This window comes from Marmota marmota, unplaced genomic scaffold (genome assembly GCF_001458135.2).
Source record: "Marmota marmota marmota unplaced genomic scaffold, marMar, whole genome shotgun sequence".
Lineage (NCBI taxonomy): Eukaryota > Metazoa > Chordata > Mammalia > Rodentia > Sciuridae > Marmota > Marmota marmota.
In genome coordinates this window covers 17,250,013-17,277,542 of record NW_026000019.1, presented here as the reverse complement: position 1 = coordinate 17,277,542, position 27,530 = coordinate 17,250,013, and the positions used below count along the sequence as shown (strand labels likewise).

Sequence of the window (27,530 nt, the reverse complement as noted above, 5' to 3'; positions counted from 1 at the left end):
TTTAAAGCACAAATACATGTCTCAGCAATACTCACTGATTAATCAGAGGAGGATGAACAAAAGGGAGACAATGAAAATAACAAGTTTGGGGGCAAAATATATTTTTAAAAAATCAACCCTAATGAGATATTAATATAATTCTCACTGTTGGATTGAGAGCTCCATTTTCAGATGCCCCCCTGTCAGTCTCTAAGGTATGGATCATATTTGGGGTGAGATTTGTGCTGTAGTCATCGGCAACAAAATGAGCCCCCTCCTTTTAATATTCTGTACTAATCATCGGAATGTCGCTGTTGCTTGATGAATGTAGTATTTTTTTTTCCTATTTACGTTTGATTTCTTGCCTGCACTTTTCTGCTTGTAGGCCCTCGGTCATTTCATGAATCAATAACCCTCGCCATCTGCAAGCTCCAAGGTGAGCGGAGATCCCCATAGACTGGCTCCCGCCCCCTGAGGAGCTCTGTAAAAGGAGGCAGCCTGGGACCATGGCATCAGGCCTGGTAGCCGCGGGAGAGCAGGTGCTTGCTCATCTGCTGTGATTTGGGTGTGGTCTGGTTGTGCCCCCCAAGGGCCCCCCAGGTGGAATTTGTCCTCATTATAATTGAAGAAAGTGGAAGCCATCTGACTGTGGTGTCCAGAGGTGGAGGTTATGGGGGGTGGTGAGGGTAGATAAGGCCATCACAGTGGAGCCCCAGGACTGAATCCTGGTGGCTTTGTGAGAAGAGACACACGTGCGCTCTCTGTCTCTTGCCAGGTGACACCCTGCATGCTCCTAGACTCTACCAGCAGGAAGGCCCTCACTCGATGTGGCCCCTTGACCTTGGGCCTCCAGAACTGGGAGCCCAAATAAGCCTCTTCTCTTTATAATTCAACAGCCTGTGGGTTCCTGTAATCAGTGATAGAAAACACACCCGCAGCCCCGCGCCCGGCACTGCAGGGACAGTGGGGTGTCATCACTGTTAGTAAGTTGCCTTTGTTAGAGTCAGGGGTAAAGATCTGCCTCTCAGCCTGAACTTGACCTTTCCTAAGCCCTCTTTTAATCTGCCTCACCAACTGTTATTGACTCGAAAAATCAGCTGTCTTGGAAAGCAAATGACTACAACCCAACCGAGAATGACCTTACCTAAAATTCACCTTCCCTCCCGCACCTGTTTCCAATCTCCCCGGAGGTGTCCAGTTAGTGTGCTGGACCAGCCATGCCCAGCCTCCCGCCCAGCTCCCCTTCCTACCTGCCGAGCAGTCAGGGCCCTGGTAGCCCTCTTCACAGACGCAGAGCCCCTCCTGGCAGTGTCCTCGCCCGCTGCAGGCATTCAGACACCGCCACTGGCCGCAGTCCTCGCCGACGTAGCCCTCCTGGCATAAACAGGTGCCGTTGGCACAGGTCCCCTTCCCTGAGCAGTCGCTGGGGCACCTCAGCTCCCGGCAGTCCTCTCCCATGTAGGGCTCTTCACAGACGCACTCCCCGTCCACGCACAGCCCCCGGGAGCTGCAGTCCGTGGGGCACCGGAGCTCAGAGCAGTCGTCCCCACTGTATTCGCTGTCACAGATGCACTGGCCGTCCACGCACACGCCCCGACTGGAGCAGCCCAGCGGGCAGTAGGGCTCTGAGCAGTTCTTGCCAAACCAGCCTTCGTTGCAGATGCAGCCACAGGACTCCAGGCTAAAGTTGCCGTGGCCGCTGCAGTGAGGGATGTAGTCCAGTTGTCCTGGAATGGTCAAGGAGAAGGTCAAGGGCAGCAGCGGCCTCTCCTATAAATGGTGTGTGTCGGGGGGAGATAGGCAGAGACCTCTAGTGATCTCTGATCAGATTTGTGTTGCTAAGAGTTAAGCTCCACATAGTTTGGCACACTATCAATTTAATCACTATTTTCAGGTGTTATGGTGCCTGTTCCTAGCACGGTGCTGGGGGCCAGGATGAAGGAGATCTGATCCTTCCCCTGGAGCTCATCTTCAGGGTGCCTCAGATTGGGGTCATTTCATTAGAAGTGGACTTTAGGTGGAGATTCATGTAAAGGTCACTTATTGGAAAGTACATAGTGGAAAAACCTGGTAGGGGAGAGGGGCAGATCAGAAGGGAGGGCATGCAAGCTATCAAGCAATGTCTCAGGGAGACTGACTTGGGTTCAACCCTGCAGTGTCACACTGCAGAGAAGGTTGGGGGCTGTCCCCAAGGGCAGTACATTTCAGGCCTCTCATTCTCTCTTTGGGCAGGTCCAGGGGTTCCAACAGATTCAGGATGGTCCTGTATCAAAGATGCTCACTCCGTTATTGGCTGTGGGGACTGAAAGGGATTGGTGGGGAGTGCCAGCGGGTGTGGGCTGAGCACTGGGTCAGCGGGCAGAGAAAGGCGTCCTGCCTGCCATCAACTGACAGTTCATTCATCAAAGCTCAGCACCAGGTTGCTTCAAAGTCTTCCAGAGTCCTCAGCCCCACTCACCCTTTGCTGCAATCCTCTGGATTCTTTGCCTATCCCTTTCCTGACCCTTGCTGTGGTATAGCTACAGTGGTTAATTGATCTGTCTAAACAAACTCATTAAGCACACACACGCCAAGTACCTGCTCGGCATCCTTGTCTGCACTTGACCCTGAGGATGTGAAGTCTAGTAAATTCACTCTGCTGCTTCATGCAGCCCCTGTGGCCTGAAAAGATACTACACTGACATCGCTCAACAGCTCTTCCTCGTATGATTTTTCCCATCTGCCAGGAATTCTGGTAAAAAGAGCACTTACAGAAGCCACACTGCTTCTTGAGCAGCAAAGAGACCGTGGAAACCTATGACATTCCCCTGCTCTGCACTCCACTGGACAGATGAATGACCCATCAGTTCTCCCAAAGAACAGGGGACTGAGCCACGGAGCGCCCCCTTCTAGCCTTCAGCTGTTTGTCTCTCGTGTGGGTGAGGGAGAGGAGAAGGAGCTGAGGAAAACCCATGAAATACTTCATTACTCAAAAGCTGCCCCCAGTCTTGCTGTGACCGGGGGACTATGGGACATCCTCTGTTAAAACTGCCCTCCACTCTCATCCCGAGGAGGCCTTGAGATATGGAGCCCTAGAAGTGGACACTGGCACTGGCACCCAAGATAAGGTAACAGATGCCCCTGCTCAACAAAGAAGGGAAATGCCTGGGTCTAAGGTACCCTGAGGTGAGAACAGATGGGCACAGAGCTGAGCAGGCTGAGCTGATAATAGCTCCACTTACGTGGGGCCCACCAGAAGCCGGTCTGTGATATTTAATGGCCCCTTGTTCTAGTTTGGATGATAACCCTGTAGCTGTGGAAAGGAAGGCACAGGCTATGCAACTTACTTTGGTTGAAAGCCTGGAAGCAGCACAGGTAGGATTTGAATTCAGGGAGGCTGGCTCTGGATACTTAATCAGGCTTTGCAGAGAGCTGCAGGTAACAACTCGTAAGTGCTACTCCTTAGCAGGCATGCAGAGTGAGGCACAAGTCCTCCGAGCATTTGCCCTTTTGAAGGGCGGGATGAGCTGTGTGAGTGTGTGTGCATGTGTGTGTGCACAGGCATGCGTATTTGTGGAGGGAACAGAGTTAAAGCGCCCATCCTGCTGGAGGAGATGCGGACAGGTCCTCTGAGACCTTAATGACTATCATGTATTCCGATGGGAGAAAGGCTGCGATTGAGTGAACACAGCGCCTGCCTTCTCTCGTCCCTCAGGTGAACATGAATAGATATCAATTCAGCAGCCTGTGAAGACCAAAGATGAATGAAGACAGACATCAAATTCCCTGCTTGCCGTCCAAGTTGCTGTGCTGAGCCGTTGTACCATTACCTGACTCATCTCCCCCCAAATCAGGGTAATGTATTTCAAACTGGCTGAGCAGTGTCCAGAATCCCTGAGCTGAATCCCTGGGGATGGCCGCGTTTCGGTCTCACAGCCTCGGCAGGCCTGGGCCGTGGAGGAGGGTCCTTTTTTAAGAGGCAGAGTTTGCTCCCTTACTTAACCTCCCTCTCATCCCCCCCCCCTCCCGGCCCAGACTCTACCTGTGGCCGCGCTTTCTTGGCAGCAGTTGGTGGCACACTGGTCCCGCAGCACTGACACCTCCCTCTCCAGCATCTCGATCCGGCTCAGCAGCTCCTGCAGCACCTGGGCGGAGCCGGCACACGGGCAGGCCTTTTTGGGGAGGTTGATCCTGTGGGTGAAGGTGACCTGGCTCTCGTGCTCTGAGCTCTGCCCTGTGTACTCTGCCAGAGTCTCCTCTTCCGCGCTCACCTCCTGCTCGGCCGAGGCCTCTAACCCCGAGGAGCAGAGGCTGTCCAGGGGTACGTTAATGTTGTACACGTGGTTGAAGATCATGGGCTGCTCTTTGCTGGATGTGCTGTAGTTGCCCATGCCTCCTTCGTCCTCCACTGCCTGCCTCTGGACTCTTTCCGTGGTCACCTCCAGCTGACACTCTGAGGGCTGGAGCATGGAGCCCAGAAGGATCAGGTTGACACCGATCAGCATATTCTTCAGGACCACTGTTTCCCCATCTGCCCCCATTCTCTCAGCCAGAGCTCGTTCAAGACCAGCCTTCAGCACACGGCATGGAGTTGTGGGAATCTGCAAGAGAATCCAAGGGCCAATGCAACCTCTGAGACCTGCGCCTTGGTGCCACCACTCTCCCTAGTCCTACCAAGCTGAAGTAGGGGCAGACAAAGATTCTGGCAGGCACTGAGGAGGGACAGTGGATGCCCAAGCCAGAGAGTCCAGGGCTTTGTTCTTGGAGGACTGGATCTCTGAAAATGGATACTGCTTTTGCATAAGACTGTTCTGGCCTAGAACTTAAGGACTCTGGCCCCCATGGCAGGAAAGTTTCTCCTAGAAGACACACGCAGGCTGGGAGCGGGGGCTTTGTGGATACAATGTTCCTCTTAGGAGAGCTCAGACCTTCCTTTCCTTCTGGTTGAGAATTAGAAGAAGTGGGCCAGGGAGCCTTACCTGTACTTCTACAGTTTCCCTAGATACCTATCAGGAAAGGGCCCCACGAGCCACTTCAGAGAACTTACTAACTCCTTTAAACTCACCTCTTCAGCACAGGTTGACTTTTGTATAACCAACCAGGCAAATAATACAGTTCCAGGTAATTGTAATTGTTAATTACCATTGGGTTCATTTGTGATTATCTGGGACCGTGTGAGCCCAACTTTCTTTTAATCATCTCATTAGTATAGTTCCAGTGCTCTGTGACCACAGGGTGCCTTTCTTCCAAGGTCCTGTTGAAATTGCTAAAATAATAAATTACCTCCTCTGTTGGTTACCTAGTCACCGGGAACCAAGGAGTACAATAAATTCACGGTAATGAAAACCTATTTTACAAAAACTGTGTTCCCTTTTTATTTCCTATGTAAAAAAAAAAAAAAATAAAAGAGACTTACAAATTTTCGTTCTGAAGGTTTAGAGCTACCAAGAAGATTAAGGACTTGGGAACCTAGTGAGAGTAACTGTGAGTCTGAGGAGAAGGTAGCAGAGGGCACGGAAGGCGCATGGTGCATAGACCGTGCCGTGTATCTCACTCACCCCTCAGGGCAACGTACCCCAGCACTTGACCATATACTTATCTTGCACTGGAGTGATTTCTGCCTGGACAGGTTAAGATTTGCAGGCAGACCAGACTGACGACCAAACCCGTGTTCTTAACTACTGTGTTCCAGCAGCTTTCTCAAAAAATGGTGGAACTTGTAGAATCTTCCCAGAAATGCTGGATTTTGATTGGGCCTCATTCAGTGTTCCTTCCTCCACTAATCATTCTTCTCCATCTCTTCCCTGCTCTGCTCCCCCAGTGTAGGTTGAATTAACCCCCATTATTCCACAAGTCCCCTTCTAACAGCACTGATGGTGCAAGACTGTGGGCCTCCTCGGCTTGCATCTCCCCACCTGGACTGCCAAAGTGGCTGGGACCAGCCTGAGTCTTATCTGTAGCATGTGACAGTGTACAAGACAGGGAAAGTGCCCAGGGTGTGGTTGTGAGTGAATGGATGGGCAGTTGTATGAAAGGCTGAACAAATAGATGAATTAGTGAGCAAGTGCTCAGTGGGCAGAAGGTTGGCTCCTTCTCCAATCCATTTGATCCCTCCCGGTTAACCCCAGTCACGCGCTATTCTCTTCAGTTTCCACTCTGAACAACGTCTGAGGGTTGGTTGAACTAGGAGCAACATGTATCATTGACAACCACAGAAACCCTCTCTTCTGACTCAGCCTGTAGGTTGTATGTTGGACTGTGGCCCATCTCTGTTTCCAATATGGAGAGGAAGCAGAAGACCAGAACCGTGGAGACCACGGGCTCCCGAGCCAGCTGCCCAGGCTCGGGCCTCAGTCCCTTCACTTTATAGCTGTGAGGAGATCACTTACCCTCTCTCTGCCTCAGTTTCTCATATATAGAGATAATAATCATACCTACCTTAAGGAGTAGGAGTGACGACTGAGTTTTATCTGTATAATTCTTATTAACTAAAATAAATATGGTTTGCAGATAGGTAGAATAATTTTTTTCTGATTTTTCTCTTTTTCAAGAACTGCCCTGAAACTGCTGGAATATATGAAATGTCCTATCTATTGGGGGACATCAGAAAAGACTGCTCCTTAGCATAACGCTGTGGAAACACTGGTGAGGTCCCGAGGGTTGTGGGAGATGGAGAGCCTCCTTCAAATTCAGGTGAGGTAACTCTACCTTGGGGACAGGTGGAGGGTCACATCTGAACCAACTGCCCTTATAACTACAAGCTCTCCCACGCCCCCCTCCCATCCCGGCTCTACCTGCCTTCCTGATTCCCCATGTTCAGGCATTACATCCCCAGAGAGTCACTTCTGCCCTCCTGTTATTGAACCTTTCCAGGAACGGCTCTGCCCTCTGTCATTTACACATGGAAGGGGCCTTGCTGTCTCTCCTATTGGATTAAAGTTTGTTTTTCTGATCCATGTTGATATTACTGAACAACTTTTTTTCTTGTGGGAATTATCACACAATACTCTGTAGTACTTAGTGCAGATTTCTGCACATAGTTGATAACTCAATAAATAAATAATAACATTATAAATGAAAAGGAAGACAAGTGACAGGCAAATCAAGAGGGAAAAAATGTTAAGTCCTACACTTTGATCCCAAACAACAGCAACAAGATTATACAGAGAGGGGAAGGCACAGTGTTATATGGGGAAAAACATTCAATAACTAAACTTGCTATGAGTCAGTCAGGAGTAACCTCCAAATTCTTATTGAAACATAGGCTTTATTAATTGAAATGCAGAATAAAATGCTCTGCTATGTACTACACTGATCATCAGTCACACACATCTGGGCGGCTAAGGTGTTAAAAGGGCTCAAAACTGTGTCATATGAGAGGAGGTCATTCATTTCTAAATCACTTATTCATTAATAAACCTTTTTTTTTTATTAAAAAGTATATACTATCCCAGCCCTTTGTTCATGGAAGTTACATTCAAGAGTGTGTGGGATGGTGGGGACAGAAAACAAGTACCAAAAACAATTACGTGTATTATAGATACCATAACACATTGTATGTTTATGCTATTCAATACATGGGTATACATGCTATTTAATACTTGGGTAGGTTTGCATCACAAAGGGGTAAGTGCTGTGGAAAAGAATAAAAGATAAGTGAGCCAGCCTGGGAGTTAACAGGTAGGGTCAGGTGATTCTTTAGAGAGGGGGCTGGAGAAGCCTCGATAGAGATCCATCAGAAGCCGGGTAGCGGGCGGAGCAAATGACAGGGGCTGTGCATCCCAGCCATGAGGAGTGGCGAGAGACAGGTGAGGTGGAGTGATGGCATATCTGGGGCCAGGTGAGGAGCTGATGTGGGGAGATGAGGTTAGAAGGGTAGTGGGGTCTAGATCATGAATGGCCCCCTAAGCCACCAAAAGGACTTTGACTTTCACCGTGGATATATGTTGTGTATATTCTCAAACGCATCCACACACTCAAACACTTATTATGACCTCCTTACAGTCCTCGAGAGATGTATGGTCTCAAGGAAGAGATAAAAATGTAAGTAAACATAATGACAATGCAATGTAAGTAAACATAATGACCGTGAGTACTAAGTGCTGGAGATGCCTAGGGCGGCCGGGAGGTAAAACAAGCCGTCCTACCAGGCAGCAGAGAAGGTGACACAGAGACATCAGTGCTGTCTGTCAAGTATTTCTGGCCCGGCTTTCAGGCACACGGTAAGACCACATTTTCCAACTCCTTTTTGGTTAGGTGAGGCCATGTCACTAGTTCAGCCAGCCGGTTGTGAAAGGCAGTGACATGTGTCACTTCTGGGCTGATGCCTTCAGTTGCTTAGGGGATGTCATCCAGTTCTTTCTCCATGGTGACTCCGTGTTCAAGATGGTGGCTGCTCTGGCAGTCTGGGTCCCCAGAGGACTACAGTGAACAGAGTTCTGCTGAGTCACGGTGAATGTGCAGTGTAGGAGAGAAATAACCCTCTGGTTTTTGAAGCACAGATTTTTGAGATTGCTTCCTCTCCTCATTCCCCCACAGCATAACCCCTTCTATCAGAAGATAAACACTGAAATGGCCCTTCAGGAATTCCTCTGTAGTAAAGACAGAAGTTCATTCCATATGGGAGAAATTGCATTTGCAAAAACTCTGATGTGAGGAAGAACACAATATCTGAAGGGCTGTGAAATGTAAGGGACTGGACATTTACACAGCAAAAGGGCCCCGGGAGGTAGTTTCCATCAGTTGGGGAAAAATGTACATGGGAAGAGATTTTGGTCCACCATAAAGACTATCTTTCCTGGCAGTGAGCACTGCTGGTGTCACGATGGGCAGTGAGCTCCTGGTCACTGGACCTGTTCAAGCACAAGCAGAAACACTACTTGGTAAGAATGCTGAAGGGGATTTTCAAGCATTAGAGGAGACTAAATGGGACTAAAATGAATGTTACAGTCTTTTCTTTGCTGATACTTTATAAATTCACAGTCTTGGTGGACTTTTAGGAATCTACCCACTACAAGGTTGTATTGATTTCTAGGGCTGCCATCACAAATCATCACAGACAGGCAGCCCCAAACAACAAAGCTTTCTCCTCTCACGGTGCTGGAGGCCTGGAAGTGCATGATCCAGGTGTTGGCAGGTCAGTTCTCTCAGAAGGCTCCGAGGGAGACTCTATTCCTGCCTCTTTTCTAGTTTCTGAGGATGCCCGGGAGCCCTGGGTGATTCTCGCCTGGTGGATGGCGCAGCCTTCTCTCTGTGTTCCGTTTGTTCTCTTTGTATCCTCACACGGCCATCTTCTCAGAAGCTCACTGGCCATACTGCATTAGGGCTCCACCTACTCCAATCTGAAGAGGTCTTAGGAGCCAGGACTTCAACCCAGCTACAGCTCAGATGCATGATTCAGCCCCAAACTAATACCAATAGTAACTGGACCAAACTAAGCTGTTCTTTGAGTTGCTTTGCGTCATTCCTTGCAGTAACCCTTTAGTGTAGGGAGGAATGATATTTGTGACTCTGGATATTGATGGCTCTGGGATGACTTGGGCAACAACCAGTCGAAATGGGGCATCAAGCAACCAGAAGGGGACGTTAGGCAGTCGAACCAGCCATGGACAATCAGTGGGACGTAGGGCCCTGTGGCAATTTGCAATGGTGGTAGGTTATCTTTCTATGTCCTTTATTTAAGATGAGGAAAATGAGCTTCAGGAAAGGCCAAGGAACTTGACCGAGATTGCACAGTTAATGAGCAGCGGAGCAGGACTGAGCAGGATCTTGCTGGCCAGTGAGTGCTCCCCACTGCCGTTTCCCAGCCAGGTTTAATTAGTGGCCGCACACCGTCCCCAGGAAAGACTGAGCATCAACACTCTGACAGTTCAACGTCCTCCTCTCCGGGGTTCAGATTTAGGGTTTCCTGACAGCGATGACTTTTAGCTTAATGTTTTCTCCACGAATCCAGGCTATTTCCCCAGAAATTGCTTCAGTCTCCCCCCCTTGAGAGAAGGCTTGTCTGATGGCTTTTGATTTATAAATGCACAGCCTCTCTCTGTCCCAAGACTCAGGAGCCATTTTAAAATAGTAAACCTCGGTCTTAGAGGAGCTGGGAGACATCTTTTTAAACTTATCATTTGCCAGGAAGTTCTCTACGGAGCCAGCAGTTACTGAAAGCCAGGGCCTGGCAGGGGCTCCCTCTGCTTCTCTGAGCTCCCTGGGTGGGGGGTGTCTCACTCATCTCAGCCCCAGTCCTGGCTCCCTGCAGCCCCCACCTCTGCCTGTCTCTAAGGAAGGCAGAGAAAGAGGGTGGGTGAGCGGATGCATGCTCCAGCTTAAGCCACTGAAGCAGGAGGGAGGGAAACTGAGGCTCACTAAACGTCTACTTGACAAATGTGCCTTCATTCTCTCCCTCTGCCTCCTAGTTCTCTGCTGTTGCAAAGACTACTGACTGCTCTGCTGAAGTCGTTTGGTTTTGCATTTTCAGTGAGGGTGGTGGGCAGATTTTTTTGCAAATTCTCCCAGAGAGACCTGGCCTCAGGCTGCAGAGTTCCTGGGAGGGCTGCGTTAGATGTGTGTCCACACTGTCTTTGGTGCAAGGTGGCGGGTGCCCGCTGAAGCCAGATGCAAACCTCTGAATCCAAAAGCAACTCAGAAGCTCCTTTCCTCCCAATACTGTCTTCATATCCATCAGACTTGTCATTCCACAGGACTAATCAGACTGCAGGACAAGAAGCAAAATGGACCAAGAATATAAAGTGGTGGGAGAAGGGGGTGCCTGGATAGATGGTGTGTGTCCCCCGCTAATCTGCCGTGTTGAAATCTCTACCTCCAAGGTGATGGTGTTAGGAGGTGAAGACTTTGGGAGGCGACTAGGACACTGGGCATTCTCATGAATAGGATAAGGGCCTCATAAAAGAGTCCCTAGAGAGAGCCTTTGCTCCTGTCAGTGTGTGCCCGCAGCTAGAGGGTACCAAGAACCAGAGAGCAGGACCTCATCAGAGCCTGCATTTTATCAATGCTATGAGAATGAACTTCCCAGACTCCAAAATGGTAAGAAATAAATTTTTGTTGTTTATGAACAGCCAGGCGTATGATATTTTATTTCAGCAGCTCAAGCTAAGACGGGGGAGAGGAGGGAAAAATCAGAGGAGGAAGGAAAGAGAAGATGAAGTAGGAGCTCTGGACATGCGCTGGGCTGGCAACAGAAACCAGGGAGTGTTCTCCAGGTAGGGAGCAGACACGAACCTGAGGGCGAGATAACAGACCCAGGTTCAATGACGCCCCGAGAGTCGGGAGCAAGACAGATAGCCAACGACCCTACCAGGGAGAGGGCCACAGAGTTGCGGTGATTGGATGGACAGATACTCCAGAAATCTGTGCGGTTCCATTGATCCATGTCCTCACTCCAGCTTCCTTATCAATATAATTATCATGGCCAGGGCCAGAGGTGTCTCTGGGCAATTTGTAAGAGGTGGATAACAGGATCAGCTGATTCAGTGTGGAGCTAATGAGGTGTTCACTCCTTTCTAGGGAGGCCCTGGGGAGGGGGAGGGGTCACCCCAGCAAGGCTTTCCTTTTCCTTCCCTCCCCCACTGGAACCCCTCTGCCTTTACTGCCTCACACTGAGAGCTTCAAAGGTTAGAGAGAAGCCTTCTGTGACGTCACCTTTCACAGACAGAGGGAGGGCAGTAGACCCTCTCAGGCCAGGGCACTGGCAAGGAGGGAGGGGGAGGAGGGAGAGAGGGCAGCCAGAGGCACACCCTTGACCCCAGGCCTCTGGTCTCTCTCACGTTCTTTAAGTTCTTTAATTTTTTCCCAGAGTCAGAGGAGGAAAGAGACAAACATGGGGCAGAGGGACCTCCAGGGAAAAATGGGGACAGATGAGTATGTGGGTTATCAGACAGGATAGGGGAGGTGAACCCTGGGGGGCGGTGTGGCCAGCGCTCTGTTGGGCCTTTCTAGCTTCTGCCATCCGTCGTCCCCACTCAGTCTCTAGTGGTGATTTATCAGCCAGAACCATATCGGGAGACATTTTTCTGTAGGCTTTTTTTTAAAGTTAGAATTAGTTTAAAAATAGTTCCCTCCCTGCCATTGGGATGCTCTGTCACTTGGAGAAAGAGGGTAATTATGAGAGACGGGGGTGTAACGTGATTATGGCCGGCCCCATTGTGTCAACCGAGGCAGTGCTGGGCCGCAGGGAGAAGGCAGAGCCGGCGTCTCCATCAGCACCGGGCCTTTATTGGACCTGTCAGATTTCTGAAAAGAACCTGAGGGCAGAAAACTCCCAGCAGACAGGACTCCACGGCTGGCCCAGAGCTGACAGCAAGGACGCAGGGTGGGGCGGGTTACCCCCTCCCACCAGGCCTGGCTGCTGGGCCCCACAAACCCTTCCCTGTGGGCATCTGCAGGAAGGCCTCTGGTCCGGAACCTGATGGGTCTGTGTGCATTGTTTATGCAAGTGGTGAGGCGATGTGGCTTCGTGTCAGTGTGGATTAGAGAAGCCACCGAGGGATGCGGACCTGGCTGCTGGCCTTGTCCTCTGGCTCTGTCTTGTACTCTCTGGGGAGCTCTAATTGACCTGACCTCTCATCTGAAAAATAGGGTCTTAAATATCAGTCAAGGGAATGACACAGTGAGTCATAAAAATCTCATGATGGGAAGTGCATGTGAGGTCACCCAGGTTCAAATCCTCACTGTACAATGCCACCAGCAAGGATCCGTGAACTTGACTGCTGAGGAATGCCTATTTCTTTTTGGGCAGTTATGGCTGATAATTTTACCTCCAAAACATTATGATGTATGATCTAAGTTTCCCCACGCTTTTTGGTAAGTAGAAATCCCATTTAGGTGAGAACTGATCCAATTTTATAGACTCCAGAGAATTCTCAATGTCAGTGGAGCATTTGACAGTTACACACATATATGGCCCCATTTAATGCTCACAACAGTGAATGGGATTATTCCACTTTGTAGATGAGGCTTAGAGTATGGGGGATGCTTTGCCCAATTACACTCAGTAAGTGAGAACCAAGCTGGGTCCCCAGTCATATCTCCGACTCTTTAACTCAGAGGATGCCACATTCTCCCTGCCATCTGCTGCCTCTATCCTGTGGAAGGAGGTAGGACATAAATAATAGATTCCTAATTAATCTCCACCATTTTGGTCAAAAATTGTTCCAAAAGTCTGACCTTTTGCTGTCATTAGAGTCTATTTATCATCTGTGTTTCTTGAGCTTGGAGAACAGCATGTCACCATTTGCTGTTCAATTATTCTTCTTGAAGAGTCATTTCACCTTTCATCTTTCCTTCTTTACATTTAATAAACCGCAAAGAAAGTTTCTCTGCAAGAAAGATTGCCAGCCAGACTGCAGCCCAAATGGATGGTTTCTATTTCCTGCCTAAGAGACCCTTTAGAACAGGCTGAAATATTAGATCTGGATATAAAGAGTGGTCTCTGTCCTCCTGGGACTTATAATCTAGTGGAGATGACTAGACTAATACATGTGAATCAGAAGGCCAAGGCCAGACGGTCCATTTTTATGTATTAAACTGAAGAGCACTCACTGAAAGTTTAGTTAGGCACTCTAAAGGTGTGGGAGAAGTGACCAGAGAAGGTCTCCTGAAGAGGTGGTGTCAGAGTCCAGCAGAGTGATGGTACAGGAAGGTGGATAGAGTTGTGGATAGTGGATGGTGAGAGAGGGCAAAGGTACAGTGCAAGAAGAGATAACTGAGCCCCAATGACAAACTCAAGACTTACAGACTGGCCTCTGTTAGGGCTATCTTCAGCCTTCATGAAAGTTTAAAGTCTATAAAAACTAGATAATGAAAATAATACATTGCATGTCTGTGTGTGCCCATTAGATAAGGGGCTGGTCACATTAGCAGTGCTCCCCGAGCTTGCTATCTATGAACCAGGGCGTCTTAGGGACCCACCCGGAGCCATGCTGACTTATAAAACATGGGCTTAGAACTTCTAATAGTTATAAGTGTGAATATAGGGATGGATTGCTTGATTTTTAGAACATTGAAACTCTTTAGAAACAATCTCAGGAGTAATCATCTTCAAAATTATATTCACCCATATCCAGAATACCAGATAAATTCATCCGCTCTAAAAATACCTAATGACAGACTCAAATATCAAATTCATGCTGTTTCCAATTATATGATATAAGTATATTGGAGTCAATCTTTCTAGCAGGAATCAAATAATTGGCTTCATATTAGATATCCATTAATTTCTTCAGATGGCTTGTATGTCGGAAGTGACAACTTACTAGAGTTTGGCTCTAGTGGTCTAAAAGAGTTATTTACTTCATTGTGTAAATTGCATCTTTAGAGCATGAAGTAGCACCACCCTGGCCCAGAGACCACAAGCAGGTGAATGATACCTTCTAGTGCATGAAATACTGTAATGATTTTCTACCTGAAGTGTGGGGTAGCTCTGAAGGTAGTGGTATGTGGAGCACGACTTGCTCTAATTAAATTCAGGTACACACAGATTGCATTCCAGGGGCTGGGCAAGGCTCCATTTGAGATGTCAGGGGCAGGCTGGAGAAGTCTCTGAGGATCTAGGAGAAAGGTATCCACAGAGCGAGAATAAATGGCAGACTGTGATATGTACCATGTCAGAGGTGTGGGGAATCCCTCTGGGATACCAGCAGAGGGAACCATTTCAGCGGCAGGACTTAAGAGAAAGGGCAGTGGGAAACATGGCCTTTGAGCTGGATCTTGATGAATGAGAAGGATTTTGAAAAGAGGAAAAGGCAGAAGAAATGGGAGGAGAGGAGGAGGAGGAAGAGGAGGAGGGGCCTGTTGGTGGAAGGGTGTGGCTCCTGGGTGGTGCAGTGCAGGGGAGCTTGTGTTCTAGGGGAAGGTACTAAGATGTCTGGTGGCTTCACAGGCACCTTGAGACATTTGCTCTGGGTCCTGTGGGCCCATTGAGCCATCGTGGTTTTCTGCAAAGCCTGATCTGATTGAGAAACTCTATGACATCTGCAGCTGCAGTTGACCCCAAGATGAATTCCAAAGTGAGAGAAGAAAAGGATGTTTTTGTTCACCGTTTATCTTCTTTTTCAGTTATTTAGTTGCTAAGGCCCAGATTAGCTTTCCTCATTACTTCCGAGAGTGGTTTTTCAGGGTACATAATTTCTTAAATTCCTTTCCTCTCTCTCTTTCTTGATAAAATGCATTTTGCTGTCCATTAAGTTAGACTGCGTCCTCTTGGTTCATTATTGTTAAAAGGGGGCACCAATGGAATTCAAATGCTGTTTTATTAACTGCTAAACTCAGGATATGTATTGTAAAATATTGGACTTTTAAATGTCTTCAATCTGAATAGAGGCAAGAATCGACCATTCAGCTCCATGCAGCTGCCTTTCTGACAAATTGAGAATACAGATGGCGCTTAGTGAGTGCTGAGCGCTGCAGGGCGGCTAGGCGTTGGAAAGCGGAGCACGTCTGGAGGGTTCCGGAAGTTCAGGTGTGATCTGAATGGTGTTTGACAAATGCCCACCAAGAGGGGACAGGTGTCCAGGTGGGTTGGGCTTTTACCTGAAAACACTTGACGTCCGGTTCTCTGCTACAGGCGTCCTTCCTTCCTGGCTTCCTCCTGCCCGGCCCCTTCTCAGCCCACAGTCCTGGAGCTCTGCATTTGCCCTTCCAGGGCCTCTCTCAACCCTTCTCCTCCCTGATCTCTTTCCTTGGTCCTTCCCATCCCACCACAGGGGAGCCCCAACCAGAGCCCAGCACGGAGGACCATGAGGTCCCTGCCCCGTCTCTGGGAGACTGCTTGGGACTGGCTGTGCCCCTCCCTCAGCAGAAGGGTGCTGCTTTCTCGTCTCCATATGGCTGACTCTTTTCCAGGCTCTGGTAACTTCTTACTTACCCACCTGCCTCTTTGAGGATGGTCAGGGCTCAGCGTCCACCAGCTGCAGACCACCTGTACCCAGTGTCCTCACTGACCAACTGTAGCTGTCCATGCTCCTCCCTCAGGCACCCACATGCGCCTGGTCCCCAGGACAGGCTGTTCCTCTAGATGTTCCCTCCTGTCCCCTATTCGGCTCAAACTTCTCTTTTGTCTATGCGTCCTCAGTTAGTCAAATGCCAAAGTAATACAAGACACAGGATGGGCAATAAATTAATGCCTTCTGAAAATCTATTTGGAAACAAGTAGGCCTTAAACCATAAATAACCATGACATTTTCATCTCAACATCAGCCTTCAACTAACCTAACGGTGGACACGGTTCAGTGTGGCTTCGTGCTGTAGCAGAGAGTGAGATTCATGGTCTGTAAAAGGTTCCAACATTTCCTCTCACACTGACCTTTCTGCCTCTCCCCTTTTGAAAGGCACTACAGCGAGCCCGGGTAGTCCAACCTGGCATTTGCGGAGCTCATTAGTGTTTCTAGGAGGCTTTTACAAACATCACCTCGGCGGATCCTTCCGCTGGGCCTGGGCAGTAGGTGAGGCTCCACTTCACAGATGAGTGAGGGTAAGGCTCATTGTTACGAATAACAAGCCATAAAGTTGTTACCAAAGAAATGGAGTTTTCTGGGGGTGATCTCTGCTCCATCTGAGAAATTTATGGGAGAAAAAGGAATCTAGTTCACATTGCCATTAGTTTGTTTTCCTCACAGGGACACCAGAAAAATACAGCGACATTAAATAAATAGATAAACAAGTAAAGGCACAGGTTTATTTATTTGTTTTTATTTCTCCGCAAGAATGCGTTCTCTAAATCAATAAAAACACATTCAGCCTGCTACCTTCTCCACTCTCAGGACACTCAGGGGCTTGAATGAGCAGCTGCCTGGGGCAGGGGTGGGCAAACTGACCAACACTGACTGTGAGCTGGGGTGGGACAGGGCCTGGCAGCTGAGGGTGAGAGGGGAGCAAGTGGAGACCCCCAGCCCATCGGTGCCGAGGAGGCCTTGCAGATTCTCTCCATGGATTGACTCAGCCACACTCCTCCTCCAGGACTGGAGGAACGTGCCCCAAGAGGCTCTCAGATTTCCCCAGCAACAGCTCAAAATTTGACCCTTCCCGGGAGTTTGCAATGGGAAAACATACTCCCTTGGATGGATCCTAGTTTGCCTTATCAAACAAGATTTTGGTGGGAAATCTTTATAATAGCACTGCTCCCTGTTGAGCAAGACTCAACTTGATTCACTAAATGAGTTGCCCAAAGTAGCTGAGCTGTTTCCCTAGACAATAATGAGGAGGGCCGAGCCATGACCTTCCATGTTTCTGGAACATTATACCTTTGTCATCTGGTCCCACAAAAGTGTCTGGAATGATCCAAACTTTTGATCAGGAGTCTGCAGTATTAAGTCAACAATGAATATTTATTGATTTTCTCCAAAATAAAAGGAGGGGCTTTTCCTAAAAGACTGAAGACATTGGACTGATGGCTGTGTTTGCCCAAAGCAGTTGCACTTATTTTATTAGGAAGAAAAGTGCCTATCCCCATCAAGCTAAGCCTATCAGAATCACACATTCAGAGTTGGTGCTTCCTGCGTCACCGTATGCATGGGGTTGCATGATGAGGGAAAGGAAGGGCTTTCTTGGACTGACAAGTACATAGCCTAAGCACATGTAGTCTGTCTTCAAAGGACTTTAAATATTAACTCATTTAATCCTCATGTCAATCATACAAGTCATTTTCATTACCCTCACCCTCCAATTCTAGTGATGGAACCCAGGGCCTCATGCATGCTAGGAGAGTACTGTGTACCAAGTCACACCCCACCCTTATAAATCATTGTTATCATCTGCATTTTACAGATAAAAAAGTTGAGGCACAGAGAGGTTAAATGGTTTGTCCAAACATCACAATGCCTTTAGATGAGGATGCTAAGATTCAAACACCTCACTCCAAAATCTTGGATTCCCTAGTTGGGAAGGCTTATGAGAAAAAAAAAATTGTGACAATTATTTCCCTTTCAAGCTCCTGCAAAACTTGTTATTGCACATTTCACTGTGGTTATCTGCAGTTTTGCCCCTTCCCTGCCCGCCGACCCAGAGAAGATGTCTGAGGGCAGAGTCTGTAAACCAGCCAGAGCCTCAGTGTGGCACCCCGCACCCCCCCGCCGCCTCTAACTAATACACACACAGGGACAAGCGAGTGGTTCCAGGCACCTGTGTCCTGCAAGTTTGTCTTTCCTGCTTCCAAAGTTTCTGAAATGCTCTTCTCTGAATGATGGCCTCTAGTGCCCGGGTGACAGTGAGGGTCAGGACACACCGCGCTGTCCATCTGCAGTTTATTGTTAGGGTACTAAACGCCCTGCCTACTGCTCCCAGCCTCCCTCCTTGATAGCTCCAGGATTATAGGTCTTTCCCTTCACTTTCCTGTTGATTGTGGCTGCCTGTCACTTCTTTCTTATTATTGGCCTTGGAACCTGTCAGCTGTCCACACCCCCTAATTGTCTTTACCCGCCACATGTCCATCTTCTCGGAGAAGCTCCTGCCTCTGATTACTCAGGCCCTGTCAGTCCCCCATAGATTTACTGGCTTGTTCTTAGACATGAAGGAGTGATCTGTGGCCTTCTTTGCCCTTGGACTTGAGGGAGGTTGTTGGCTGTGAGCCTGGCCATGGATGGTCCTCTCCAGGGGGCCCCCTCAGGGAGATTTTGGAGAGGGTGACCGCCTGGTGGGGGCACTCTGCCTCTGCAACACAGTACCTGCCTCCTGCCCCTTCTGGTCACTGGTTGCATGAGTTGGAGCTGTCATGTGACTGCTCTCAAGTCCCAGTTTCCTTCTCTGTGAATTGGGAGTTAGTCACAGTGAGAATCTGGTATTTTATACACAGTGAAGTGGCCCATAGTTGATGGAAAGGCCTCCGCAGGGTTAACAGTTGAAACATGAAGAAGCACGTGTTCTCCATCTCCACCCAACCAGAGGTCATTATGGGACGTCCACTGTGAAGTCCTCGCTCTTCCTTGGTCTTCTCAGTCCCAGCATCAAGGGAGTTCAGGGATGATGGTGACCCACTGGCTGCTAAAGGAATTGTTGAGTTGAGCAGAACTGAGCATGCCAGGGTGACACTGAGTGACAAATCCCTTGGTGCCATTCAGTGTGGTGCTTCTTGACCCCCGAGTGTAGAGTCGTACCACTGTCTTTTCATGCAGGTGATCAGCAACCCTTAGGGAATAGTCAAGTGTCTTTCCAGAGTGGGGAGGACTGGAATGTGACTGCGACCTCGGTCCTCTAGGAGTCACGAGGATTCCCACACGACTCCTTGGTTGTTCCTGGGATGCGTGTTCCTGAAGCCAGACTCTGAGAAATCAGAGAGCACCAGGGGTAGGAGCTGCTTGCCCAGCTGTGAGACCTTGGCAGGAAGCAGCAGGGCCAAGGTCACGGAGTTCATGTGTTGGAGCTCAGTTGTCACATCCACATGGCACTGGGAGCTCCAGGAGGTAGCTAGGGTCAGATGAGGTCATGCCTTCGTGAAGGCACTGGTGGCTTTACCAGGGAAGGAGGAGAGACCTGAGCTGGTGCCCTTGCTCTATTATTGCCCTGTGGTGCCCTCTGCCATGTGGTGCTGCTGCTGCCAGAAGGTCCATCAGCTGCCCAGCAGATGCCTGCTCCATGTCCTTTTGGACTTCTCAGCCTCCAGAACTGTGAGCCCTTAAAAAAACTCTTATTCTTTATAAATTTCCCAGTGTCAGGTATTTTGTTATAACAACAGAAAATGGCCTCAGTCAGACAGTAATGTAGCATATGCAGGGAGTGACCAGATTCTCTGGAGTAGAGGCACTAGGATCCGAACCACTAGGAGTGGAGGTACCTCAACAGAACCAGGATGGGGATTCCAAGCATTCCAGGGGTCAAGATGTACATGCGCCAGCAAACACCTCAGGCCTTGGGAGCCAGAGGTCTCACACCTTTGGTGGCCTAAAGCTAAACCATTCTTAAAAAAAAATGATTCCATTTCTGATTAGAAAAACAATACTTATTCATTATAGAATAGCCATTGCATGAAGAAAGGTTATATTTTAATGCCCTGACCCAGTAAAGGTCATTGATTTGGGTGTATATTTTTCCCGCTGGGCTTATTTCCATTATCGAGATTGCCCCCTGTTTGGAATCAATACTCTAAATCAACACGTGCCTCAGGGCTGGCTGTCGTGGGTGAAGTAGGGCAGAAGATGGCTCTGTCTGGTCCAGGGCAGGCCTGGAAGGCAGATCTATGTCAGCAACCAGGTCAAGCAGTCCAGACAGAAGCCAGGGCCAGCCAGGCAGCGGGGGAGCTGGGCAGATCCCAACCAGGGGGCTGCTTCAGTGGCCCACCCCTCGGCACACGTCGCCATCGGTGGTGGGGCTCTGCAAGGGTGATAGGCTGCCCAGGGTTCTCCTCATTGACGTGCGCATGGAATTGTGTCCCCACCTGTGACCACTGTGGCAGACACTTTGGTTTGATTCCCATCAGAATAACCAGCAGGTCCATTAGAGCATGCCCTCCAGGAGAAAAGGGTGTCCCTTCCTTTCCCTCATTTCTGACCAACCTGGTGAGCACGGCCCTCAGACAGGGGACCTGAAGCTCTGCAGAAAGAAAACTCAGCAGGGACGGGAGAGTGTGGAGCCAGGGACCAGGAGACATGTCAGAAGAGGGGTGGGAAGTCCTCTCCCATTCTTTACCCGCCAGATCCCACCAGAGCAGCTGCAGCCTCAAAAGGAGGTAGGAAGGGACCTGGGCAAGTGGGTGAAGGAGATGCTACTGTCAGAGTTGGCAGCTGAGCTCGGAGTCTCGGGGCCTTGGAGACGGAGCAAGAGATTCCAATTCAAAGATGGCGACTCAAACCCTGGGGGTGCTGCACCCACATCCTCCTTGTGTCCAGGGGAGGATGGGTTCATGGCCCCTAGAGAGACTCAGAGTAATTCTCAATCAGACCTCAGGGCTCAGGTTTTGGATGTCATTTTGGGCTTGTCAAAGCGTTTTCTAAGATCTTGTTTTAAGAATACCTGGAGACAAGAGGGTGCTGTAGGTGTGGGGCTTGGGAGTCATTCAACCCTGGAGTCTGGTCCAGTGGGTGACTGTGCTACGGTGTACAGTGGCGGAGTTTCTGAGCCTTGGTTTCTTGTAATTTGGAAGGAATAATAGCACTGATCTCAACACGGCTCATCTAATCACTTACTACGTGACAGGTACTGAGCACTGAGCCCAGGGCCCGGCACAAAGTGGGTGCTTGGAGAGGTGCCTGACAAGTGTCCTCTGAGGCCCTCTGGGACTTGAGCTGAATGAGCTCTTACTGTCTGGGTGCTCGATGGGAGAATCCTGGGAAATTCCTGGGCACAGAATGGACTTGGTTTGTATCAATATCCGTGGTGTCAGTCCCTGAAGCAGCGTCCTCACAAGCTTTGGAAAGAGCCTCCGGTGAGAAGGTGGCAGCGGGAGGGGCTTGCACCCCTTTCTCTGAACACTGCCGCCTGCCGCTGAGCTTGGATTAGCAAAGACCAGTATTTCTTCAGCGTCTCAGGCTGGGGCCTGGGAACACGGAGACCCTCGGGCCCTTCCTCCCTAAGCAGTGAAGTAGGTCAGATCAGCGCTGTCCAGCCCAGGGTTGAGCACCAGGGCTGTGACACCCCAGGAGCCATGGCCTCCACAGCTTCTGTGGCCAGGCATCGTCAGGGGAAGGTCAGGACCATCACCCTGGTGGGCCCCAGCCCCTGCCTCCTCCAAGCCAGGGCTGTTCAGCCAGGGCTTACCACCATGCCGTCCTTGGGTCCTAAGTCAACCTGGAGCTGGACCTGTGACCCTCCAGGGACTGACTATTTGGAGCCTGGATTCCTAAAGAGTCTGGAGAGCAACACCTCCTGCCACCCAGGGAGGGGCTGAAGCAGGCAGCGGGTCTCTGGGGATGAGATCAGTACCCCCAGGTCTGATTTGCCTTTGAGGAGCATGGCTTCTCATCCTGGACACGGGGTGCTGTGTTTGCCCCCATGCCTCCGTCCAGGGCCCTGGCAGCCGCTGGGTGGGCTCAGGGTTGGTGCCGCAGCTGCTCTCCACGCTGGCCTCTGTGCTCCCGAGGTCACAGATGGATTCACAGGCAGTGCAGCTGCTTCTCTCCTGCATCATCAGGAAGGCTGCAGAGTTTCGTCTCTGAGTCTCCCGAGTCAGGTACAAATCACAGCCTTAGAAGCTTGTGCTGGGACCTCTGGGTTGAGGAAGTATTGTCTCATGAAGGGTTAGTTAGGAAAGGGACATCCAAGCACTTCCTCTCTATTGATTGTAAAAAGACACTTATCTGTAACGTGCTCTCCCAAACATCTGCAATTATCTGATACAGAAACATATATATAATTGAAACCATGGTTTCACAGAATGGTGTTTACCTTTCACTAAATGCCACGAATTCTAATCCAATCTATTTATTCTCTCCTCCTTCAAAAAATATAGGTTGTAATTCACGTAATTGGCTTCATGATTCACAAATAGACCATAACCCACAATTTGAAAATCATTGCTGTAGAGCAGCCCTACCCAACAAGATCACAATGCAAGCTGCAGAAAGTGAGCCACATCTGCGATTTAAAATCTTCTGGTAGTCACGCTAAGCAGGCAAAATAAACAAGATGAGCTGTATTTTGATAATATATTTTGGGTTGACATGGAATCCACATAAAAATCACCAACGTCATATTTGCCTCTTTATCACACTAAGTCATTGAAGTCTGGCCTGTGTCCTATACTCAGAGCACGGCCCAGCCACATCTCAAGGGCTCACTTGTCCCATGAGGCTGGTGGCCACAGGATGGAGAAGGCTGCTCTAGAGAACACTTCAGGAAGAAGAGCCGAGTGTCCCCGCGTGTGTATGGGGTTTTTGGCAACCTGTTTTCTTGCTTTCTTTTTTGTTTTGAAGCTGTGTTTCCCAGGTACCTCTGCCTCTGCACCAAGAAACGCACTGCAGCTCGGTCAACTGTGGGCTGGTATCTGGATTTAACAGAAATCCTAGCTTTTGTGTAGCTGTGAGGAATGTCAAGGGGAAGGGGAAGGACCACATCCTATCTCTGTAAATAAACCTCAAAACGTGTAAGTCAGTGAAGGCAACAAGTGATTTCAGACGACTTTGTGTCAACAGCGAACCAATGAGTGCGTCAATGGGCTTCTTGAGGGGCTCTTTCCTTGGTGCTAGAAGCTAATTTGGCCAGGCCCTGTCCCTCATCACCATTCCTCTTCCTACATCAGAGGGGCACACCTGCCCTGCCCACCTGCCCTGCACACCTGTGCTGACCAGCCTCCCCTACTCTGGAGGAGACATGGCCGCGAGAACTGATGGGAACTAGTGTAGCTAAGCGTCAAACCCACCAGGTTTATTATTGTTGGTGATGACAGGACTCGTAGCCGCCAACACTGACATCAGGCTAAGTTAAGATTAAAACTTGCTCACAAATACATCCTCTGATTGAATTTCCTAAGCAACGCTGGAAGTGGAAGTGATGATTATTTTCTGCATTTTACATGTGAGGAAACAGGCTCAGGGAGATGAGGTGAATTGCTCAAGATTGTACATTTGTTCAAATCAACATGTAACTTTTGAGCATCGACCAGACCCAGTATTATAATCGGTCACCTAAGAGGGAACTGAGTTCCAGCCATGGGTTGAATGTGAACTTAGATGTAAATCTTTTATGCTTGAATTTCAAGTTTTTCTTTCCTACTACCCTGTTCTCGTTTTATGTAAGTAGAAATGTTATCTACTTAGTTTATTCTACATCCTTGACTCGACTTGACCCTTCTATCATTTGTCCTCAATTACTTAAACAATTAATTGGATATACAGGGATAGAGTTCATTCTGTTTTCTATATTTATCAACTTCCTTTAAACTCATTTAGGACCTGAACAATCTGACAACTTTCCTTTGGATTTTAGTCATCTAGTCATATTTATATTGGTCTAAATAAAGCAGAAAGCTGAACCTAGGATCCAAGATTCTCATCTTTTAGAAATCCTCATTCTTCAATTTTTTTATAGCTAAAACCTCAGCAACATTTTTTCACGGTATTCTAGAACATTCTTTGATGAGGGTTGTTAATAGAAGCAAAGAGAGAAAAAGTGTTTGAAGGGGGTTCCTCGTGTCGAATAAATTCAAGAATCTTGGAATTAAACAGAACTCTATGGATTTTTTTTAACAGAAGAAATTTGAGAGCCCTTAACGTGCAAATGTGATTTGTGAATCATCAAGATAGATATAGATATAGATGTAAATGTAGTTTTGGAATAGACATGTAGATGAAGATACAGATCATATATATATATAAAGATGCAGAGATTTTACATATATTTATACGTATATGGGGGATGGGAGACATCGGTGCAGTGGTGAAAGGAGCAGATTCTATCTGGATTTGCTGCCTGGGTGAACCCTGGCCCCAGTAGTTGCATTTGGATGACTCTCTTGTTTCAGTTTCCTCACGTGAGCATGATGATAGAATTGTACTTCCAGTGGGCCCAAAGTCGGTCATGGAATCAGAGAGTGGCATACAGGGGTCCCCTTAGATCTTTTTAATTTAATCTGCTACTGACCCCACTCAGTAGCAGAACTGAGATTGGAATGAAGGGCTCCGGTTCCTCTGCCCAGGCTCCTCCTCTTTCCATGCTGTCTGACACTTTTCCTCTATATCTGACGAGTTTTCATTGGAATCCTTCAAGATTTTTTTCTCTATTTCCCAATTTCATTATTTTTAGATAAGATTTGTTTGTACCTACCAAATAGAAAAGAAGGCCTCATGAAATGTCATTACTTAGAGTAAAATTATTACTGTAATAATGGTCTCTTTCATATTTGTAGTAAAAAATGTCATTTTGTTTGATAAGGAACATTTCATTTTCATTTTATTCAAGTGTTTTGAGTCTCTCTGAGGCCCAACAGGGGCATCCTTGGTTTGCATGGGTGAAAGGGGCTGGGGAGGGATTTGGCCTCAACACCTGCTTTTCCCCAGCAGAGCACCCGTTCCAGGAATGGGGTCCTTCACCAGCCCCCGCCGGCCGGGAGCAGCCTGCACAGGACATGATCATCCACATGACATTCAGCATTGGCCCTTCTCCAAACTGCCGTTTCACTTGGAGACTGTATCAAATGGATCTTTAGGGAGAAATAAATCAATGGGTAGAAACATCAGAACCTGAACTTTTTCCTTGGAAGTTTTTCACATAAATTTGTTATTAAAATGTGTTTGGGTTCATGTCTCAACTATGTGGTGCTGAGAGACAACAAACTTCTTCTCATATATTTATCTAACAAGAGACCCTGTGCCTAATAGAAGAAAAAAATGGGCCCAAATCTTCACCATGTCGGCCTGGGATCTGACTTCCTTAACAAGACTCCTAAAGCGCAAGATGTAAAATCAAGAATCAATAGATGGGACGGATTCAAATTAAAAAGCTTCTTCTCAGCAAAGGAAACAATTAATAACATGAGGAGAGAGCCTAGAGATTGGGAGAAAATCTTTACCACATCTCCTCCAATAAAGCATTAATCTTTAGGATATATAAAGAACTCAGAAAACTTAACACCAAAAGAACAAATAACCCAACCAATAAATGGGCTAAGGAACTGAACAGACACTTCACAGAAGAAGAAATACAATCGATCAACAAACTTATGAAAAGGTGTTCAACATCTCTAGCCATTAGAGGAAATGCCAGTCAAAACTACTCTAAGATTTCATCTCCTGTCAAAATGGCAATCATCAAGCATACAGGCAACAATAAATGTTGGTGAGGATGTGGGCAAAAGGGTACACTTATCCATTGCTGTTGGGACTGCAAATTGGTACAACCACTATGGAAAGCAGTAGGGAGGTTCATCAGAAAACTGGGAATGGGACCACTATTTGACCCAGCTATCCCACTCCTTGGTTTATACCCAAAGGACTTAAAATCAGCCTACTATAGTGACACATCCACATCGATGTTCATAGCAGCTCAATTCACAATAGCTAGACTATGGAAATCAACCTAGGTTTCCCTCAATGGATAAATGGATAAAGAAGATGTGGTATATATACTCAGTGGAACATTACTCAGATTTAAAGAAGAATGAAATCATGGCATTTGCCAGTAAATGGTTGGAATTGGAGAATATCATGCTAAGTGAAATAAGCCAATCCCATAAAACCAAAGGCTGAATGTTTTCTCTAATATGTGGATGCTAATTCACAATAAGGTGGGGGGGGCACTAGGGAAGAACAGAGTTACCTTAGATTAGGTAGAGGGAAGTGATGGGAGGGGAAAGGAGGGGATGTGGGGATAGGAAAGATAGTAGAGTGAAACAGACACTATATGTATATATGTGACTACATGACCAATATGATTCTGCAACATGTACACTCAGAAAAATGAGAAATTACATCCCATCTATGTATGATATATCAGAGTGCATAAGTGCATCCTACTGTCATGCATAACTAATGAAAACAAATGAAGAAATTTAAAAAAAGAATGATTAAGTGCCCGCCCTGTGCAGAGAGCTGTGTTTGGCATTGATGATAATGTAGACTAGATTTAGAAAACAGTCTCTGGTCTGCCCAAGCTTAAATTCTAAGGTGATGCTGCAGGCACACCCTCCCTTTCCTCTTGCTTATGGGCCATCCTCTCTCTCTGCAGGCTCCTGACAGAGGTGACAACACATGGGTCTTCTACTAAATCTTGAGGTGGTTTGCCCCAACTGCCAATCCAAGAAGGCCTCCTGGGTGAGCCTCCTCATGGGCAGGGGGGGGTGGGACAGGTTTCTGACTGGGAGGTTAAAGCAGGGGTTGCCTGTCACAGGTGGAGAAGGCATTCCCAGAGGCCGGTCTGGAAGGGGTCACCTAAGTGAGCAGCAACCCCAAACCTCGAGATGCACCTGACCCATCTGAGACTGAGCCCATGAAAGCCGTTGAATTTTCCACAGAGGCTGTGGCTGATCCCATTTTCTAGGCAAGAGCAGGAGCTGAGACACCTGTGGCTAAGGCAAATCAGGGAGTCCCACACCTGGAGTCCTCCAGGAGCAAGGCCTCGGCTCCTGGAGGAGAAGGCCAGAATCTGCCCAGGTGGCCAAGGTCACCCCAAGGTGAGAAGGCAGGTCCTTGGAACTCCCGGCCTGCCGCTCCCCCCTCAGCCTTCTCCCTACTTCTCTCCTTCCCCATCTCTTCCCTCTCTCCTTCTCCATCTCTTCTCCTCTCATTTCCTTCTCTTCCTCCCCCAGTCTTTCCTTCCTTTCCCTCTTTCTCTCATTCCCCCCATCATCTCAGGGTGCATTCCTCTGATTGTTTGAGGTTACAGGTCCTCTGCTGCTCGTGACCACAGCCCAGCTGGAGCCAACACTGCTGGACTCCACCTGATGTCCAGGGTCCTCTCCTCTCCTGTCACTGGGGCCATATTGCATCCAGTTAAAGGTCACCTTTCCCAGCCTTTCATGTGGGGTGATCAAGGCAGACCAAGGTAAGTCAAGGTGGAGTGGGGTGCTCAGAAAGCTGCCCATACGGTCTGACAGCGGAGGATGGCACCCTGGGGCACTTCCCTTTTCCTCTTTCCTCTTCCTGTTGGCTGGGGTCCGGGCAGGACGCCTAGAGCTCTGGGACCCTTCTTGGACGACACAGTGA

At 48.4% G+C, this 27,530-nt stretch overlaps 1 protein-coding gene across 3 annotated transcripts in view; it reads right to left on the bottom strand.

Moving 5' to 3' along the window:
* The window catches only part of Tnr (tenascin R), a 430,671-nt gene that overhangs the window by 75,100 nt on the left and 328,041 nt on the right, over positions 1–27,530 (bottom strand). For 2 of the 3 annotated variants that reach the window (XM_048809995.1, XM_015492060.2), the window contains exons 4-5: positions 4,001–4,559; positions 1,230–1,706 (exon numbers count right to left, since the gene is read on the bottom strand). In XM_048809995.1, coding sequence (XP_048665952.1) covers positions 1,230–1,706; positions 4,001–4,499 — 976 coding nt within the window. In that variant the 5' untranslated portion in view covers positions 4,500–4,559. Of the gene's footprint in view, positions 1–1,229; positions 1,707–4,000; positions 4,560–27,530 lie in introns of those variants that run through there. The other variant, XM_048809996.1, reaches the window with a different exon arrangement.